Source organism: Boleophthalmus pectinirostris, unplaced genomic scaffold (assembly GCF_026225935.1).
Source record: "Boleophthalmus pectinirostris isolate CB_2022bp ecotype Guang Dong unplaced genomic scaffold, ASM2622593v1 HiC_scaffold_18, whole genome shotgun sequence".
NCBI lineage: Eukaryota > Metazoa > Chordata > Actinopteri > Gobiiformes > Gobiidae > Boleophthalmus > Boleophthalmus pectinirostris.
The window spans coordinates 29,738,491-29,756,406 of NW_026571133.1; the positions used below are offsets into that span (position 1 = coordinate 29,738,491).

The 17,916-nt window shown below is 39.7% G+C and overlaps 2 protein-coding genes across 3 annotated transcripts; both read left to right on the forward strand.

The window, feature by feature from the left end:
* Positions 1 to 4,389: 4,389 nt before the first annotated feature.
* Positions 4,390 to 11,026, forward strand: cabp1b (calcium binding protein 1b). 2 transcript variants are annotated; one of them, XM_020925147.2, is made up of 7 exons: positions 4,390 to 4,431; positions 9,680 to 9,710; positions 9,797 to 9,940; positions 10,024 to 10,133; positions 10,283 to 10,357; positions 10,430 to 10,502; positions 10,753 to 11,026. In XM_020925147.2, exons 1-7 carry the CDS (start codon positions 4,390 to 4,392, stop codon positions 10,776 to 10,778), a joined length of 501 nt encoding a protein of 166 aa, XP_020780806.1. In that variant the 3' UTR covers positions 10,779 to 11,026. The 2 variants fall into 2 exon arrangements, with proteins under 2 accessions (XP_020780806.1, XP_020780807.1); XM_020925148.2 differs by lacking the exon at positions 4,390 to 4,431 and adding an exon at positions 8,909 to 8,986.
* Positions 11,027 to 14,452: 3,426 nt separating this feature from the next.
* LOC110160644 (glycerol-3-phosphate acyltransferase 4-like) lies at positions 14,453 to 17,571 on the forward strand. Its single transcript, XM_020925319.1, has 12 exons — positions 14,453 to 14,620; positions 15,075 to 15,144; positions 15,218 to 15,500; positions 15,893 to 15,967; positions 16,073 to 16,162; positions 16,249 to 16,342; positions 16,432 to 16,547; positions 16,626 to 16,681; positions 16,756 to 16,841; positions 16,921 to 17,049; positions 17,128 to 17,207; positions 17,421 to 17,571. Exons 1-12 carry the CDS (start codon positions 14,453 to 14,455, stop codon positions 17,569 to 17,571), a joined length of 1,398 nt encoding a protein of 465 aa, XP_020780978.1.
* Positions 17,572 to 17,916: the final 345 nt, after the last annotated feature.

Sequence of the window (17,916 nt, forward strand, 5' to 3'; positions counted from 1 at the left end):
GAGATGTTTTATAGTTGGAGTCTGCATGTTCTCCTCATGTCACTGGGACTTTCTCATGTCATACTTCCTATCATGCATGTGTTAAATGACTCTAAATTTATGAATTCTGTGAGTAGTGTACATACAAAATGCATGTGCCATTATTGTAACGTTACAAGGCATACTTTTACCAATATTTGCTTTAGCGACTTTATAACCAACAATAATTTGGACCTGTAGATGCCAACTGTCTCTTCAATGAGACAGCATGTGTATATGATTGCTCTCTGCTGCACATACATTAGTGAACCTCAATTATCAACGACTTTAAGTGCAAATTAGTTGAGAGGGAAATTAGAATAAGAAAGAACCATTTATATGCACATTCAAACCAATATTAGAATATTATGCTCCTTTAACATCAGGCTGAACATTTAATTCTTTTGTACCTTGGCCATGTCAGGGCACCATTCTTATTCAAGGCTCCCTCTCATACGTCATACCTGTGCTCGTTTTGTACTTTTTCAAATACGTCTTTCCAATCTGATGATAAAAAGCTCAAGAGGAGACAATTACCTCCATGAGCACTAATGTGCTCCCAAAATAACTGCTCTCAATTCAGGCCATAGCTCCAATCACTTTTCCAGACTGGCAAAATTTAGCAATACATCGAAAAGGTCCTGCTTCTGGCTGGAGAAAGATGCCTGAAGATGTAAAATGCCTTTAAGTGACATAATTGACTAATTTTGCACAAATAAAAGCACCAAAACAAAAGATAACTCAACTGTCCTACATTTACATGAGTAAATATTGCAAAGAATAAGATTTTTTTACTCAAAAGTACTTTTTTCTTCTTTTCACATAAGCTCATGTGTAATTGTGAAAACCATGTTGGAGCTGGTGTAAATGGTGATGGAAAAATAGTGGCAGCTTGAACCTGCATGTTGTACACCTGCTTCAGCATCTTCTTATGGCTTTCGCGTCCACTGATGCGGTCATCTTTGTAATGCTGCTTTTATACCTCCTGAGTAGACACGGCAGGGCCTTGATAATACACACTGCAACTCTTATCATTTCACATTTTCTCTTTTCTTATGTAACATCAAGATCTGCATACAATCCCAGCAGAACTCACACGCTGCCAGTGGATGCTAAAAATAGTACAACTAGACCTGATTATGAGACAGTGGAGGAGGGATGAGCTTTGTCTTGGTTAAAAAAATAAAGTATAATCCTTTTGGCAAAACACCTACCTAATAAAGAGAATTTGGGGGAATATATAATGAGAGTAATGAGTTTCCCTCATTATAAAACATAGGTGTAAAAGAAAAGAAAAGTAGCTTATCTTTTGAGTGAGTGAGTGTGTGTGTGTGTGTGCGCGCGCGTGCGATTTAATACAATATAATAGTATAAACTGGTGAATGTCTGTAGAGATATAGATTATAGTTATGTATTAGCCAGCAGAGGGAGCAAGTACCATTTGTACTAATGGCTCGGTGTTCTGTTCTTAAAGAGAGACGGTGATATCGCTGAGACTGTCACATCAGCCCAGTCGGAGAAGGGAAATGCCAGAAAAATACAGTGAAGGAAGCTGAAAATTTGAGGAGGAAGAGGAAAGGGAAGCAGAGAAATGGGATGGGTAGACAGATCTGATGATGGTTATATAAGATGGGCACTCATCAAACCTAACTGGCCTGCTCCCACCTGACAGCTCTAGACAATGTGAGGAAAGGTCCAAGGCACAGACAAGCTCCACACATCCGCCTCTGGTTTTCCTGTTACTCATCCTAGCTCTCGGAACACTGTCATTGTGTGCTGTTGTTTCCTTTGTCAATTACTTCCATTACTTCTGATGGTTGACTAGAATCTTGATGAAGCCTGCAAAGAAATAATCTAGATGAGTAAAAATTAAATAGCACACACCCACACGTTTTGGCCCAGTGTATATGTACTATAGAGAATACCAAGCTATTTTTAGCAGCACATGGGTGTATTTATATCATTGCTGGCATATGAGCAGGAGGAGGTAGAAGTCATTCTGTGGCTAAAACCCTTTTTGAAATGAGGATTAGGTTGAGGATGAGCTGCACTGTGGGTCCCGAACATGATGGAGAATATTTCTCAAGACTCAAATCTAAATGAGTGAGAAAGATGGTGGTAAAAATGGAAAATGAATGATTAAAGCGGACAAAAGACAGAGATGGAAGAGGTCTGAAATACGCAGAAATACAGGAACAGAACAGTGTACTGATGAGCAGCTGCTGTGACGTCTCAAGAACATGACGTAAGTGAGCATTTTACAGGCTAAAACTCAATTATGAAAATAACTGCAAAAGATGGTGTATTTTGCATCCAGTTTGAGGAATATCTGTTACTGTAATTTGTTACATTGAAAAAACAAGCTAAATATACAATATACCTTATATGTATGTGTATATGTAAAATGTGGATTCATGGTTTCACTTTTTTTCTCAATTATAATGCTGAGACAACAGTAATGGAGGGATAGAAATCATGTTGATGGTAGCAGCACAGCCTGATATGGCAAAAACTAAAAGGAGAGATGTTTTCAAGTATTCTTCACCGGTGGCAGACAGAAATTTCTCCAAGAACTAAAAGTTCCCCAGTTCAAATGATAGGCTCAGCACTATTATTATCAAATAATGCAAAATGCTCATGGTTGTACCCTTTAGTGCTGCACAGCAAAAAGGAAGCTTATTTTTATTCAGTAATTGTATTAATCTTGTACACTTTGTTCTGTCCTGAGGGTTACCAGTCATTGATGGTTTGCTCAGAGACAGAGATGTGTTGTGATGAGCCCTTACATAAAATGCATACAGAGAGATAGTCTGGCATGAGAGAGTGGAAGGAAACAGGCTAAGGAGATGTTTCTAGTGCTCAATGCGTTGATGATGTGACATTATGAGAGCTGACGGCCCTGTGTCTGACGACTGATGTGTTCTGAAGTTCACAATGAGCCTCTGGTAAAAGCCTATGATTCACTAAACACCAAAATCTAAAATAGCTTTGTCCCAATAGGAGGCAGTAGACAAGGGCAAACTATTCACTGCTACACTAAGCACACTACATTAAGCTGTATGAATACTTTGGGTGCAAGATGAATCGTAATCAAATCAAAATGTAGTTTCTCTACAAACATGTGATTTTTGTATTATTTGTTAATTCATATTTCAGTCTTTTTATTAGTTCTTCTGGACACATTTAAAATGTGAAGTTTGAATCCTATATTAAAACATAAATTGCTAATCTAATCTAATGCTTGTCAGAAATTAGAATGAGATATTTTCCAGTATCATTCAACCCCAATGTATACAGATTTTTCACATTATACCAACAATTCTTACAATGATGAAACTAAATAAACAAGCTTATGAAGAAAAATGTATAGAATGAGACATATATTTTATACCATTTTATTAGATATTATTTGTGTTACATCAGACAAAAAAAATGCATAGTTGAATTCAACAACCGTGATGGCAAGAGTGTTCAGTTAACCTGATGATGACGCTCTTTATCCAAGGACAAAGTGCATTCTTCACCTCTGCTTTCAAGGTACCAACAATTGTACCAGTGATTTGGAGAAGATATTGTATTTGCGCTCGCATTAGCAATTCCATGTCATCTCCTGCGCGTTTTTGCCTTTGATCTGCATCCCAGCCCTCTCAGCTCCTGTGCGGAATTTGAGAGGAAAACAGAGGGATGCTGGAGGTTGGAGCTGGAATACAGTGGGGGATGAGAGCTTTATTTTTAGCTCCTATCCCCAGCTCTGTGTGTAACTGCACTGCTGTCTATATAGTATGTGGTGTGTATTTGGATGTCTTGCTGAAGGGAATGTTGTCCTGCTTCCTCATTGGTAGAGGTTTAAAAAACGCATGTACTGCTGAGGAGTAAATGGGAAAGCGTGGAGACAGACGGACGGAGTGATAGAGGGAGGGGTTGAGGTGGTGGGGGGTGAGGGCAAAGTCAAAGAGAGAGAGAGAGAGAGAGAGAGAGAGAGGGGAAAAGGATGCGATGAATAAGCAATCTTGGTTTCCAACTCTTGACGCTGGCATCTCAGGCTACTACCACATGCATGCAGTCTCTTCCCCTGCATTTCTGTGTCCTATTTGTTGTGTTTTGTCCTGTTTTGTGTCCCTTCCCTCTGAGTGTCCCTCCTTCAAGTGTCCTTGTCTCCTTGAAGTTGTCTCCTTCCTCCCTACTCCCAAATGTCCGCTTACATTAGTCCCTGACCCACTGAACCCTGTTTTCCCTTTGTAATCACTAGCCTGTTCCTATGCATGAACCAAAACATATGCAAACACACATGCATACATGTGGGACCACATGCAGCCGAAACTACATAGACACAATTAGAGAGAACACATAGAAGGACTATTTATTTTGGCAATGGGCAACGCCGTAAAGTCGCTTAAAGTTTTCAACAGGAAGGTAAGAAGGTTTTGCTTGTAGTCTATTTCCCTATAACTTTGTATGTTGCATGTGTTATTGTGTGCCCCCTGACATGACACAGAGGAAATCTGACTTGACCTGTGTTTACATAGCCGCTAGTGCAATCTGACTTCCATATTTGTTTTTAAGCCAACTATTGAATATGTATTTAAGGCTAACCTCTATGACATTTGGTCAAAGAAGCTTAAGATTAGTATTGTTCTAAGCAAAGTAGATAGGAATGAGGGATGCACTTCTGATTTGGTGGATAAAAATACATGCTCAAATTAGTGTCAACAATGTACCGGTAGAGAGCAAGACAGAAGAGGTGGTGCTTGACCTGCCTGCTCCAGTGAAGAGGTGAATTAGCTTCATGACAGTGGCTGTTGTTGCATTGTGACCTTTACCAACAATGCACTGGCTGCATCAACAGCACCTGCAAAATGAGACCAGAGCACACAGATGTTACTAACTGGTGTGCAGCTGTTGTCAAAGGTAGAAACATACTGAAGTACAAGTGCAGTTTTATCCTACTTTGTAAAGAATATGATAATATATCAACTGCAATATGCATTTAGACAACAATTTTCAACAGTGCAACAGAATTTAAAATATAAGCATCAGTGATGTCTAGGCTTAACAAAATACTCCTTGACAGCTACAATACCTGTACATTATAATATTTCAAAAATAGGAATACACATTCAGCATGGTAATTTTTTATTTTTAATGGAGCAATCATTGGAGAATAAGTCACAATGGCATAACAGTGGCTGTGTGGTTAACACTCTCAACACATAGTAAGAGAGTCCTGGATTGAATTACCCACAGCCTCCCTGTGTCTGGGTGGGTTCTTCTCTGGCAAAGTACAAATATCCCAATAAAAAAAACTCTTTAACAGTGGCATCTAATTATAAAACTAAAGTATGAATGAATAAAGTTACAGTAAACAAGTATTTTGTACTTCTGTATTGTTTATTTTTTAATTAGTTTAACTATTTCTGCAAAAGACAAGCTATAAAGCTTAATTAGCAATTAAAAAATAAAAATAACAATACCAAAAGATTTTTGCTTTTACTCCTTGTTAGTTATTTACCTGGCATTATCTAAAGCACATATAACAAGCAACTACTGATGCCATCTGTGTGAAGGAGAAGTTCAAAATGTTACCTTTATCTGCCTTTTCTTTTGGGTTATATAACTGCTAGCAAGAGGCTTTGTGGTACTTTTGTGGCATGATGCGCAGCCCTGCTCCATGCTTCACTTGGTCAGATTACCCAGTAGGCACTGGCTCCTGCAGTGGCAACTGTAGCATTGCATGAACTGAAATTAGAAGTGGCACGAGAACAGATGGAGTATGAAGGTCATTGGTGGAGCATGCACGGCACTGTCTGTAGTAAACATATAACTATATTTCATCTTCTACACATGTAATATGTATTGCACTCATTCACATAACTTGGAGATTTGAGGTCATGATGTAAATGGTCCCTTAGTCATTTGTTACACCTGAATGTTTTAACAAATATCTAAGGCAGGGGTCTCAACCTCATTTTGGTCCGGGCGCCGTATCCAACCTACCTTGATCCCAAAGGGGCCAGATCAGAAAACTCATGGCATATATACCCCAAAAATAGCAATAAGTTCAAATATTTGTAAAGAGAAACGCAAACTTTAAGAAAAATGCAATTTCAACACAATGTTTTAACATTAACTTGTATGCAAATAGGAATAAGTCAATTTTTCTTGGAAAATCCTGCGCTTGGCTTACACTTTTCTCATTTTGGACATTTTGCTGATGAGGGTGTCACGGTCAACAGTCAAAACAATCGTCCTTTAAGAGCGTTTGGAAAGAGGCAAGTCTTCATTTGTGCTGCTCTGGTGGGAGGCGCCACCCACAGAGGTGCTAAGCGGCGCAGAAAATTACCAATATTTTAATAGAAAATATAATTAAAATATTTTTGTAGAAAATCAGCTGAGAGCCAGATTAAAGGTCTTGGAGGCCCGGATCCGGCCCCCGGGCCTTATGTTTGACACCCGTGGTCTAAGGGAGCACTCTAGTCAAAGCCTGTCTCTGCTTGAATGATGAATATAATGAGGTTCTTAAATTAATGTATTACTAATTAACCTGTATGTTGCAGTATAATTTTGAGGGCTGATGTAAAGACTACTCGCTCTCTAGTAAGTGGGTAATTAGTGATCAAAATTAAATGGTTAGATAAACATTAGCTTTGGCTTTTATTATTTTTATATTGCCAGACTCATATACAATTTTGGCTCCAACATAATACGGTCTCACGGTCTCTGAGCAGTGAAGCAACAAAAAATGCACACAATTTTGGAGATTTACAAATTGCTCCTATTTGCTCAAACGAACTCTGATTTCAATGAAATTTGAAACAGTTGTTAAACTCTCTGCCCTGAAGCTACTTAATGTGAAAATTATTAATTTGGCGCATTAGCGCCCCCTATAGATTGAAACAAATTTTAATATGTGAGAATATCATTTGTTCCCAAATAGTTGTTCAAAAATTTCTGAAATTTTGCACAAAATTCCATTTTGGCATCCTGATCCAAAAGTCAATGACACCCATGTCATATTTTTATGGCGTTGCTATAGCGATGACATAAACTCTCCATTGGTAAAATCTACAAATTCTGGCACAAACTTTGGCCGATTTCATTCAAATTTTAATTGCAGGTTCACACCCCGACCCTGAACAGATTTATATAAGAAAATCTCAGGTGGGCGCAATAGCACCCCCTAGGGAAATTGCACGGTAGTGCCAAAATTTACTTTGTCGTAGACATATAAAATTTGGTACACAGATTCATGACATGGTCTCAATCAAAAAAGTGTAGGATGACCCCATGCCATTTCCCCATCGTGTTGCCATGGTGACAGGCTAAACATCTGACCTCCCAATAGGATGCCCAACAAAAACTTTGGTGTAGCCAAACCAAATTTGGTACACAGATGGATCATGGGAATAGGAACAAAAAAGTATATTACCTGGTTGCTAGGCAACCAACAGGAAGTCGGCCATATTGGATTGGGAGATTGACAAAGGCACAAATTCCTGTCCTCATATTTGAACGAACTCGTAGGGCGTTTGACCCAGACAGAATCATTTTGTATCATCTAGACAAGTGGGACATTAAAATTTGTTAAAAGCTTTTTAAAAGGTCAAAAGGTGTGACCATCAAACTTCGACGCCTGATAATTTGCACAAACTTTGGCCAATTTCACTCATATTTTAACCGTGGGTTCACACCCCGACCCTGAACAGATTGATGTAAGAAAATACAAAAATGGGTGCAATAGCGCCCCCTAGAAAATTTGTATGTAAAAATAAGGTTTTATCTGTCACAGATATACAACATTTGGCACCCACATTTGTGACATGGTCTCGATTAAAAAACTCAATGATGCTCACACCCCATTTACATTGTGTTGCCATGGCAACAAGCCAAAATTGTATCCTTGCCAATGGGACGTCCTTACACAAACGTTGGTGTAGCCAAACCAAATTTGGTAGCCAGATGCATCATGGCAATAAGAATAAAAATGTATATTGTGACCACGCCCCTTTACAAACCGGAAGTCTTGGATATTTTCTTTTGCCAAATTTAGAAAATTGCAGGGTTAAATTAAGATTTTTAGGGCTAGGGTTGGGGCTATGGTTAGGATTACGATTAGGGTAAGGTTTAAGCTTAGGCTTATTAGGGTCAGTGTGAGGTGTGGCGTTTGCGGGGCACGACGTTTGCGGGGCACGCCGTTTGCGGGCCGCGGCGCAAGCACAAGCGAGGGCCGATCATTGCCGCTTGCGGCTATATTTATCTTTATTTCCATAGCACCTTTAAAAAATGTACAAAGAGCTTATGTATTTACTTTTTTTTTTTTTACTTTGTGTGTCAAGAATATTCCTTCTGATTACAACAGTCCAAGGTCCAAATTGCAGAGACAGGACAGATTTACTCTTAATATTTAACTCTTCACCTGAAATTTGTATTATGCATGTAGTTAATCATTCTATGGCTTTGAGCACAGTGCTCTATCTGACATTGTGTTGACAATCAGGTTATTTTGGTTTCGTAATGTGAAAAGACATTTTTGCAAACGTCCACAGTTGGCCCTTTGGGAGATGGTATGTTTGTTTGTTGTGCCCTGTGGTGACTGGGAGCAGATGGCATCAGTTGCTTGTGTATCTCTGACTGCAGTGGTTGCTGTATTATGACTAACCAGAGCCTACACCTCTGTTTGAGTGGCACATGTGTCTGTCACTTCCAATTTCCACCTTCATTAAGTGACTCCATCATCTTTTAAACTGACTTAAGTCCTTACCCCTGTCTCTGTGTCTGCTCCAATCCTAACCTGGCATCACCCCAGGACCAGAAGAAGAAGTACAAGGCAGTGCAGTCCAGTGAGGAGGGGGGCTCTGGGGGGGCCTATCTAGAGCCGCTGGTGGCCCTAGCCCAGAACGGAGCTACCATGCACAACGTTTTGGGGCCCGCGTGCATCTTTCTGCGCAAAGGCTTCGCTGAGAGCCGGCAGGCTGTACGTAAGTCCAGGAAATATCGCTGCATGAATGGACGAGATTAACATTCAAATCAGCAAACAATGTCCAAAACATTCTCAGCAAAAGATGTGCGTAAAATGCTTTCATCTGGTATCCATAATTACACTCAAGAGGCTCTTTTGAAACATGGAATATGATTTCCTGGGAATAAGATTATTTGTATGTCAGTTGTTGTTGAATGTCTTGAGACATACGTGTGAGTGTGTGAATCCATGTATTAGGATGTGACTCTCAACACAGAGGACATTTACCTGGAGGGAAGATTATTACATCACAGCTGTAGTAGATAATGTTCTTCACTGACATTTCTTTTTCAGATTTAAAATTCATGCCAGTAAAATTGTGGAAGTTGTTTAATGTCACTGCATCGTGTACGGGTGATCCTAATGAACAAACGTGACAGTGAGACAGTATATTTTAAGTTGATTGAGTTATCCTGCCATCATCTGTGTCCTGTTTTCCAAGAGGCACATGCCACAGCAGGAGATGTGAGTAATAATAAGCTCCTCTTTCGGGGGGAGAGAGCCTCAGGACTTCTGGCACTCTGAACATACCTATAGTTTTCTATTTTTGACCACATTGTGTAGTGAAAGGACGGCTGTTCACTGGGAGCTTTGGAAACGTTAGCAGGCATTGGACTCTAACCATCAACTGTGTCATTTTTGCAGGACCGAGAGTTAAGACCAGAGGAAATGGATGGTAAGTTGAATTCAATATATGGGTAAATAGAAATATGTTTATAACCATTTATCTAAATCTGTAATAAATTCAGGTACTGTTTGCAGAGTTGCGTGAGGCATTTCGAGAGTTTGACAAAGACAAAGATGGATTCATTGGGTGCAAAGACCTCGGGAACTGTATGAGGACTATGGGCTACATGCCAACAGAGATGGAGCTGATTGAACTGAGTCAGCAGATCAACATGAACTGTAAGTATGGTGTTTGAAAATACGAAAATCCCTGCAATTTCATGTGGTGGTGTAGAATGATGACCTTGTTTCCCTTCCAACAGTGGGAGGGCATGTGGACTTTGAAGACTTTGTTGAACTCATGGGACCCAAACTTTTGGCTGAAACAGCAGATATGATTGGTGTAAAGGAGTTAAGAGATGCATTCAAAGAGGCAAGTGATGAGTCTAAAAGGGAAAGAGACCCAAACATATGTAAACCAATTTACCAAATTTTAGAAGTGATACACATCAGTGACAACTTTTATACATATATCATTATGAAGAATATTTTTTTTACATTTGGGTATTTGTTTACCGGTAGTTTGACACAAATGGGGATGGAATGATCAGCACAGCAGAACTGCGTGAGGCTATGAAAAAGCTTTTGGGACAACAGGTAGTGATAGACTGCCATGCTTTGATCTGTGTCGTGTATGTGTAACCAACGTTCTTACTTATTCTTCATTAGGTTGGTCACAGAGATCTAGAGGACATCCTCCGAGACATTGACCTAAATGGAGATGGCCATGTAGATTTTGAAGGTAAATTATAAAGGAAAAGCTTTAAAGGGTTATACTACAAATGTAAAAGGGAATGCCTACCCACTTGGTGAGATATACAATAAGATGGTTGATATTGTGTTGATCGTGAGGTGAAGACATCAAGGAGGTCCTCAGTCACATCTATCACCTCATAGACTACCTACATAGAAAATATACATCTTGGAGCAATGCTACGGCAATTGTTATACATGTATCAGGGTTCAACTATTGCTTTCTTTCTGTTTTGTAGAATTTGTGCGGATGATGTCACGATGAGCAGAACAGAAAGACTTGACAAGTTCTTAATGCTTTATTTAACCTCAGCAAAAGGGAAGAAGAACAGATGACTGAACTTCTGTTATTAAACATATCAGCCCTGTCTGGAGTCTGCCACGTGAGGCCAGGGGCACACTGTTGACCTGATGTTGCTGCTGTTTTGTAGACCTTAAACTGGATTTGGGCTTCACAGATTATATTTATATACAGTATATTGAAGTGTTATTTGCAATACTGGGTATATGAAAAATCACTTCACCATTTGGTGCAATGTAACTGTAGCAATCCTGAGCATATGACAGCAGTATGCCAGCAAAAGCCTTTAAATAATAGCATGAACTATTTTATGAAATCAAGACATACAGCACAAATAGAGAGGCAATAACTAAAACAAGTTGTGGTGTGAGATTTGTGTGTTTGTGCACTGATGTCTCTTTTTATGTTCTACTGTAATGTTTAGTTAGGACTTTTTTGTTGTGGTGTAGCAACCATGCTGTTTCAGCAACATTAAGACTGTCTTACTGTGGTAAACTACATGTGTAAAATATAAAGTAATTCATATTTATAAAGAATACTTCTAGAATGTGGAAGGTTCCAGTATTCTCTTTAACTTTAAACATATATATGGCAGGCCTAGTCTAACTGAAGGTCTAACTTCAGAAATAAATAATCCATTATGCCCTTTACCTTAATTGAAAAAAGAAGCAATAAGCTAGGCTATAAAACTGCTTCTTCAATGCTAAAAGCCAAAGAACGTTTACATATCTGTCGAAATCATTAATTTAAGTAAAAATCCAAACATTACTGTGGCAGCTGAATTGTGTATGACCATGTGGGTGGGGTGATCCAATATGCATGCATTTCAAGTTAAATATGCCTACTAAATAAAGGGAAATCTTTCTATATAATTTTACATACAGTGTCTGTGGAACTATGCATGCAAGGAACAATGCAGTTTGTAGCAAAATATTAACTAATAAAATCTTGTTTTTTTTTAAATCAAACTATGTGTTTTGTTTTGTTTTTATGTGGAGCATCATGACCCAGACTACTGCAAATAACCTCAAAGAAATGAAAACAAACTCAAACTCCTCATCCTTAGCACAAAGTATTTGTCTGACAGTGCTATCCCTCCTGTTCCTTGTGTATTATTACATATACAGGAAGCGATTTGGATGGCATTGTCAGTATACCGTACACCATTACTATAGGGCAGTGCTTCTCAATTATTTTCTGTCATGCCCCCCCTAGGACGAATAAAACATCTCGCGCCCCCCCGCGTGACTATAGATAGTATCATTTGTCTATAAAATTGTTATATGACGCCAACAATGCTCGCTGGTTTACTGAAGTAGCAGTCACAAGCGGGATGATTGTCGGCAATATTCGGCACGTTTTCGCTGAAAAATCTCAAGCGGCTTATCAGAGTGATTGGGGTGTAATGTATTTAAGTGACGCCTTAATTTATTGGGCTTCATGCTGTCCGCTGCCAACATTTTTAGACACAGTAAGCACACCGGTCTTTCCTCGTCTCCCACCGTAGTCACAGTGAAGCCAAGCGCTACATATGCTTCGTCATATTTCCTCGTCTTAGCTTTCGGGAGATTTTCGTTTGTCTCTTTATCTCCGTCTCTCTCCGCCTGTCTTCTCATCCCTGTTAAATATTTTTTCATAGTGTCACTTGAGCGTCTGCTACACTTCGTGTCTACACTTCATACTCAAAGTCTGTGCTGTGTGCAAAGCGCGCATGCTCAGTGCAAACAAAACTCCTACACCACCGAGCGAATGCTCCCTGCGCACACTCTGCCAATGAGAGCGCTCTGCCCCCTAATGTAGTGGAAGTGCAATTGCACTTTATTCTAAAGGCCCGTTCAGACCAAAGCGTCAAAGCGTCCACTTTCTATGCAAAGTCTATGTGGACGCGCGACTAGAGCGTCCTGCGTTTTTGCGGCGCGTTTTCGGCGTCAGCGCGGCGCGAATCTGGCGTCAGCGCGGCGCGTCTTCAGCGTTTTGGCGTCAGCGGCCAAGACGCGCGTCCAAGGCGTCAGCGTCAAGAAGTTGAAAATGCTGAACTTTTCGCGTCAGATGCGCCGCGTCAACCAATCAGGGACGAGTATCCAGAGACGCAGCGACGTTATTATCAGGAAGAAAGACCCGAGAACCAGAACGAGAACCACAAACATGAGCGGAGAATAAATATATACGCCACAATCACCGAGCCGATCGCGAGGACTACACCAGGACCGGACCAGGACCAAACCAGGACTAGACCGGGACTAAACAAGGACTAGACCGAGACTAGACCGAGACTAAACAAGGACTAGACCGGGACTAGACCGTGATTAGACCAGGACTAGACCGGGACTAGACCGGGACCAGACCGGGACTAGACCGTGATTAGACCAGGACTAGACCGTGATTAGACCAGGACCAGACCGGTATTAGACCAGGACTAGACCGGGACTGATCCTGTGTCATTAGCGGAGTAGAAATATATATACGCCCCAGTCGTCCACCCGATCTCCTCCGTTGATGTTTTATGTCATAAAAACACTCTCTCAGTCTGGTCTGACATTGTTTCGGGAAAAGAGCGGGACCGGGCTCTTGTTTCCAGGGCAACGGACGCGCGTCAAGTATTTTTGTCCCGTTCGTCCACGGCGTCAAAGACGCGCGTCGAGGGCGTCTAAACTCAAATGCAAAGGCTCCAAATAGAGGCGTCAAGGCGTTTTTTGACGCTTTGGTGTGAACGGCCCTTAAGACAGTAAAAAAAAATCTAAATAAAAAAATAAAAAAGCATGTTCCCCGAGGTCAAACGCGCCCCCCTTGACGGAGCCTCGCGCCCCCCCGGGGCGGGGGGCCTCACGCTCTGCGGACAAACTGATCGGCGTTCTCTCTCTTAAATCCAAGATTAGTCCTGGTTTACACCTGGTTTATTCCTGACCCACCCGTGCATAAAAAAAGAAAAAAAAAAAAAAAAATCCGCGAAAGGACGAGACCTTTCGACTGTACGACGACTGTAGCTTAATGTCGAGGCCCCCCTCCCAACCCCGGTAAGGTGTCCGGGTTTTCACAAATGGAAATATGGTTACCCTACGTTACAAGGCAGTTAAAAATTTTAAATAAAAAAAGTTTATAAAATAAATGTGTCTACGTCTAACATCACCTTGCTAGTGACATCTGTGGTGGACCGACGATAATCAGATTAGGAATTCAACTCCCAGTTTAACACGCTCAGCTCAGTCTCAGTCAGACGCTCTTATTTGGACACCTGTTGTCATAAAACTCTTCCTACAGCCTCATAACACGAACATTTACTTGGCCCTAGAGACTGAGAGGTGTACGAACGAAAGGACTGTCCATGTGTAGGACAATATGAAGTAATGCTATGTCAGCACAGCACTGCCATGTCGGCATGGTGAGTGTCAGAAGATTAGCTAGCTATAAGATGCACTAGCTAAAATAGCTAACTGACTGCCAAATAGCGTGTTATTAATTTAAGACGTGCACTCAAACATTGTAAATTGTACTCTTTTCCAGATTTGACAACCTGCCACCATCCGGTTACATTTTTCACAATTTTTTAAATATTTTATCTTTTTTTTTTTTTTTTTTTTTTTTTTTTTTTTTTACAGAGTTATATCTTGACTTTGTGAGGCCATTGTTTTTCTTAAACCATGACTTGGTTTGTTTTTTCTACTGAGAACCTGCTGTGCAAGTGTGTCTGCATCACTGTCACACTATGGTGGACTCATCTCTTGATCTTTGTCATTGTGCCAGCTGTTCTTGGAGTTTCCTTTGGCATGCGCTCATTTTACATGAGATTACTTCTAAACGTATTCAAGGTATGCCAGTGCTGCAAAAAGATTGACTTAGACTAACTGTTATAAGAAGTAATTCAGAATGGGACTAGCCAGGCAACCCAGCTAAAGAGAATCTGTGCAACTAACGATGCAATGGGGAGCACACGGTTGAGATAATAAGTCTGTGTAAGGACAGCACATGCTTATGTCACAGTTATGTGAAATCTTGACCTTGTTGGGTTAAGACCCCTGAGATTACACAGCTCTGTGGGAATGTAATACACCATGACTTTTCTGGTGCCTGGGCCTTCAGGAGGCCCTGGGGGAGATTTCCGCTTTGCAGTTGAAGTAGACAGGGTCAGAATTGTCATGTTGAAGAATTAGGCAACATTTTTATTTATTTGTCTATTTATAAGTTTACAGCAGTATTTTGGAGCAATGTGAGCATAACTTCAACTTGTGAAAAGTCACTTAAAGTAAATAACCTTCTTTTTAGTGGGCAACCCTACGGATTGAAATTGGAGCAAAGGAAAAGAATGAGGAACTGTACAAACCATATTGTAAAGGTAATGGCAATTGCATTCACAAATCAAATGAAATGTTTTATGTAAAATCTTCTTTAACCCATGGGTCTTTTAGGTATAATAGCAAAGGAGCCAACGGTGTCCCTGAAGCATGAGATGCAAGAGCTCAGGAGCTCTGCCAGCTCAGAGTTTAAGTTGGCAGACATTCTGTATTTTAGTCGCAGAGGAGTAGAGAGCATCGTGGATGATGAAGTGACCAAGTGCTTCTCAGCTCAGGAATTAGAGAGCTGGAATCTGCTGACTCGAAGCAACTACAATTTCCGACACATCAGTGTGAGACTGACGGTGCTGTGGGGGCTAGGGGTCCTGCTCAGATATGGCATCATGCTGCCTCTCAGGTCAGCGTGATGAAGTTTGAAGTTACTTTGCATTGGTATTCTATGTTTTATAATTTACATTTTAAAATATAAGTCATTTTTGTCCATTATTTCTGTGCATGCAAAACACCACTTTTGCCAGCAGAGGAGATTTCAGTGGATTTATAAAACATGACAAACACTACCTCCAGTTGAGTGTTATTAGGAGTTATAGGGACATATTGAAAAAGCAATACTGAAAGCATGCATGAATTAAACCAACTGAGGTATATTTAGGGAACAATCATTTAACCTTTTTGAAAGTCAGTTAAGTATAATATGTAATTAATTTAATAAAATGACAAATTAAATAGATTAATGTTAACTTAATTTGCGTTTCAAGTCAAAGGTATATGTATGCTATATGCCCACAGGGTAGTGTTGGCTATTACTGGAATCATCCTGCTGATAGTTTTGACAACACTAGTGGGATTTTTACCAGAAGGACAGTAAGTGCATTCATCTCAGCTTTAACATTAAACTACAAAGACAACTTTAGTAAAACTTTAGGAAACTATAGTTTTTAATTTTGTCTTGTGTTTGTCTGTGTTTAGACTTCGTTCTAGGCTAAGTGAGAAGGTTCATTTGATGTGTTATCGCATTTTTGTAAGAGCTCTGACAGCAATTATTACCTATCATAACCAGTAAGTCAAATTCAGCAATTCAGCGTATTATGCTTTATGTTGGCTAATTTGTTCATATTAAATGTTTACTTGCATGTTTGTTACAGGGAGAATAAACCCAGGAATGGTGGGATCTGTGTGGCTAATCACACTACTCCAATCGATGTCATAATCCTGGCCAATGATGGTTGCTACTCATTGGTAGTTTGTTAGTTTTTTTTTTTTTTTTCTCAGACTCTGAAGAATTATGTAAGCAATGACATGAATGAGAGTACTTCTTTCTGCCTCAGGTTGGGCAGGTGCACGGAGGTTTAATGGGAATACTGCAAAAAGCCATGGTTAAAGCTTCCTCACACATCTGGTTTGAAAGATCAGAAGCCAAAGACAGACATCTAGTGGCCAAAAGGTACAACAGGAAGGTGACAAAGATAGTGTAAAACTTCTAGGCCGATCTAGTGGTGTTAATCTGTTATTTTGCTTTCAGACTTGGTGACCATGTTGTAGACAAAAACAAACTGCCTATTCTCATATTTCCTGAAGGTTTGTATAGCATAATACATTTTACAAATCCCATGTAATTTCTTATCCTTTTTTTCCCTGTGCATTTTTCACAGGGACTTGCATAAATAATACATCAGTGATGATGTTCAAAAAAGGGAGCTTTGAGGTTGGCTGCACCATATATCCAGTGGCCATCAAGGTTCAATAGGATTTTATTTTCACATTGGATGCCTCTAGCCAATTCTGTTTTCATATTTGTATGTGGGACTATGTTTTAGTATGACCCTCGCTTTGGGGATGCTTTCTGGAACAGTAGTAAATTTGGTATTGTGAATTACCTGCTTAGGATGATGAGCAGCTGGGCTATTGTTTGCAGTGTTTGGTACTTGCCTCCTATGAACAGGGAGGTAAGGTTTCACTGTGGTGTAAAATGCTCCAGTATTGATTATGTTTGCATGGTTTATGTTTCTTTTTGTGCCTGTTAGGGAGGTGAAAGCGCTGTAGAGTTTGCCAACAGAGTGAAGTCAGCCATTGCTTCACAGGGTGGTCTAGTAGATCTTGTATGGTAAGTTACTGGTTTAATAATGTTTTTAGCTAGCCATCATTTACAAGAATGTGGCAACACATTTTTAAATATGATCAAATATGACACAAGCTTTTCAAATATCCAATAAAACGGAAATTATACAAATAATATTGTGCAACCAGTAATCTTGTCATTCTGTTATTAATATTGAAAAAAATGTTAGCGAAATAGCGGCTCTCTTTTCTGTTTTAGGGATGGAGGATTAAAACGGGCAAAAGTAAAGGATGATTTCAAAAAAGAGCAACAAAAGCTTTACAGCAAAGTTCTTGTGGGTGACCAGGACATGAGTGAGCAATACAGAAAGACACTTTCAGAGGAGAAACTGTCAGAAAAGGAAACTTGAATAAGGAATGACAAAGAAATGGAATACAACATAAGGTCTGTATTTGCTATTTTGATGAGGACCAAAGAAACATTCACATTTGTGTATTCCTATTTTTCAAGTAATGAGGATTTTAAGGTGTTTCTGCATTTTGCTGAAGCAGTATTTCTAATGTATGTATTTTAGGCTAGACGTTACAACTCGTTACATAACAAAATGTATTTGTGCTCAAATTTACCTATCTCCTCTAATTGGATTAAATCTCTATGTTTGTTTATGCTCGTTTTTGTTTAAAGCCACCACACACTTTGCAACTCCTTCATGGCATATTACCATCCCTCATACATTTTTATTTTTTATTATACA

What these genes read in the sequence shown, in the direction of transcription:
- cabp1b (XM_020925148.2), top strand. Translation starts at nt 8,924, where the DNA reads ATGCACAACGTTTTGGGGCCCGCGTGCATCTTTCTGCGCAAAGGCTTC. An exon ending in GCTTCGCTGAGAGCCGGCAG is followed by an intron (nt 8,987 to 9,679) that starts GCTGTACGTAAG and finishes TCATTTTTGCAG; the next exon opens with GACCGAGAGTTAAGACCAGA. An exon ending in TGGCCATGTAGATTTTGAAG is followed by an intron (nt 10,503 to 10,752) that starts GTAAATTATAAA and finishes TCTGTTTTGTAG; the next exon opens with AATTTGTGCGGATGATGTCA.
- LOC110160644 (XM_020925319.1), top strand. Translation starts at nt 14,453, where the DNA reads ATGACTTGGTTTGTTTTTTCTACTGAGAACCTGCTGTGCAAGTGTGTC. An exon ending in TACTTCTAAACGTATTCAAG is followed by an intron (nt 14,621 to 15,074) that starts GTATGCCAGTGC and finishes CCTTCTTTTTAG; the next exon opens with TGGGCAACCCTACGGATTGA. An exon ending in GGTCTAGTAGATCTTGTATG is followed by an intron (nt 17,208 to 17,420) that starts GTAAGTTACTGG and finishes TTTCTGTTTTAG; the next exon opens with GGATGGAGGATTAAAACGGG.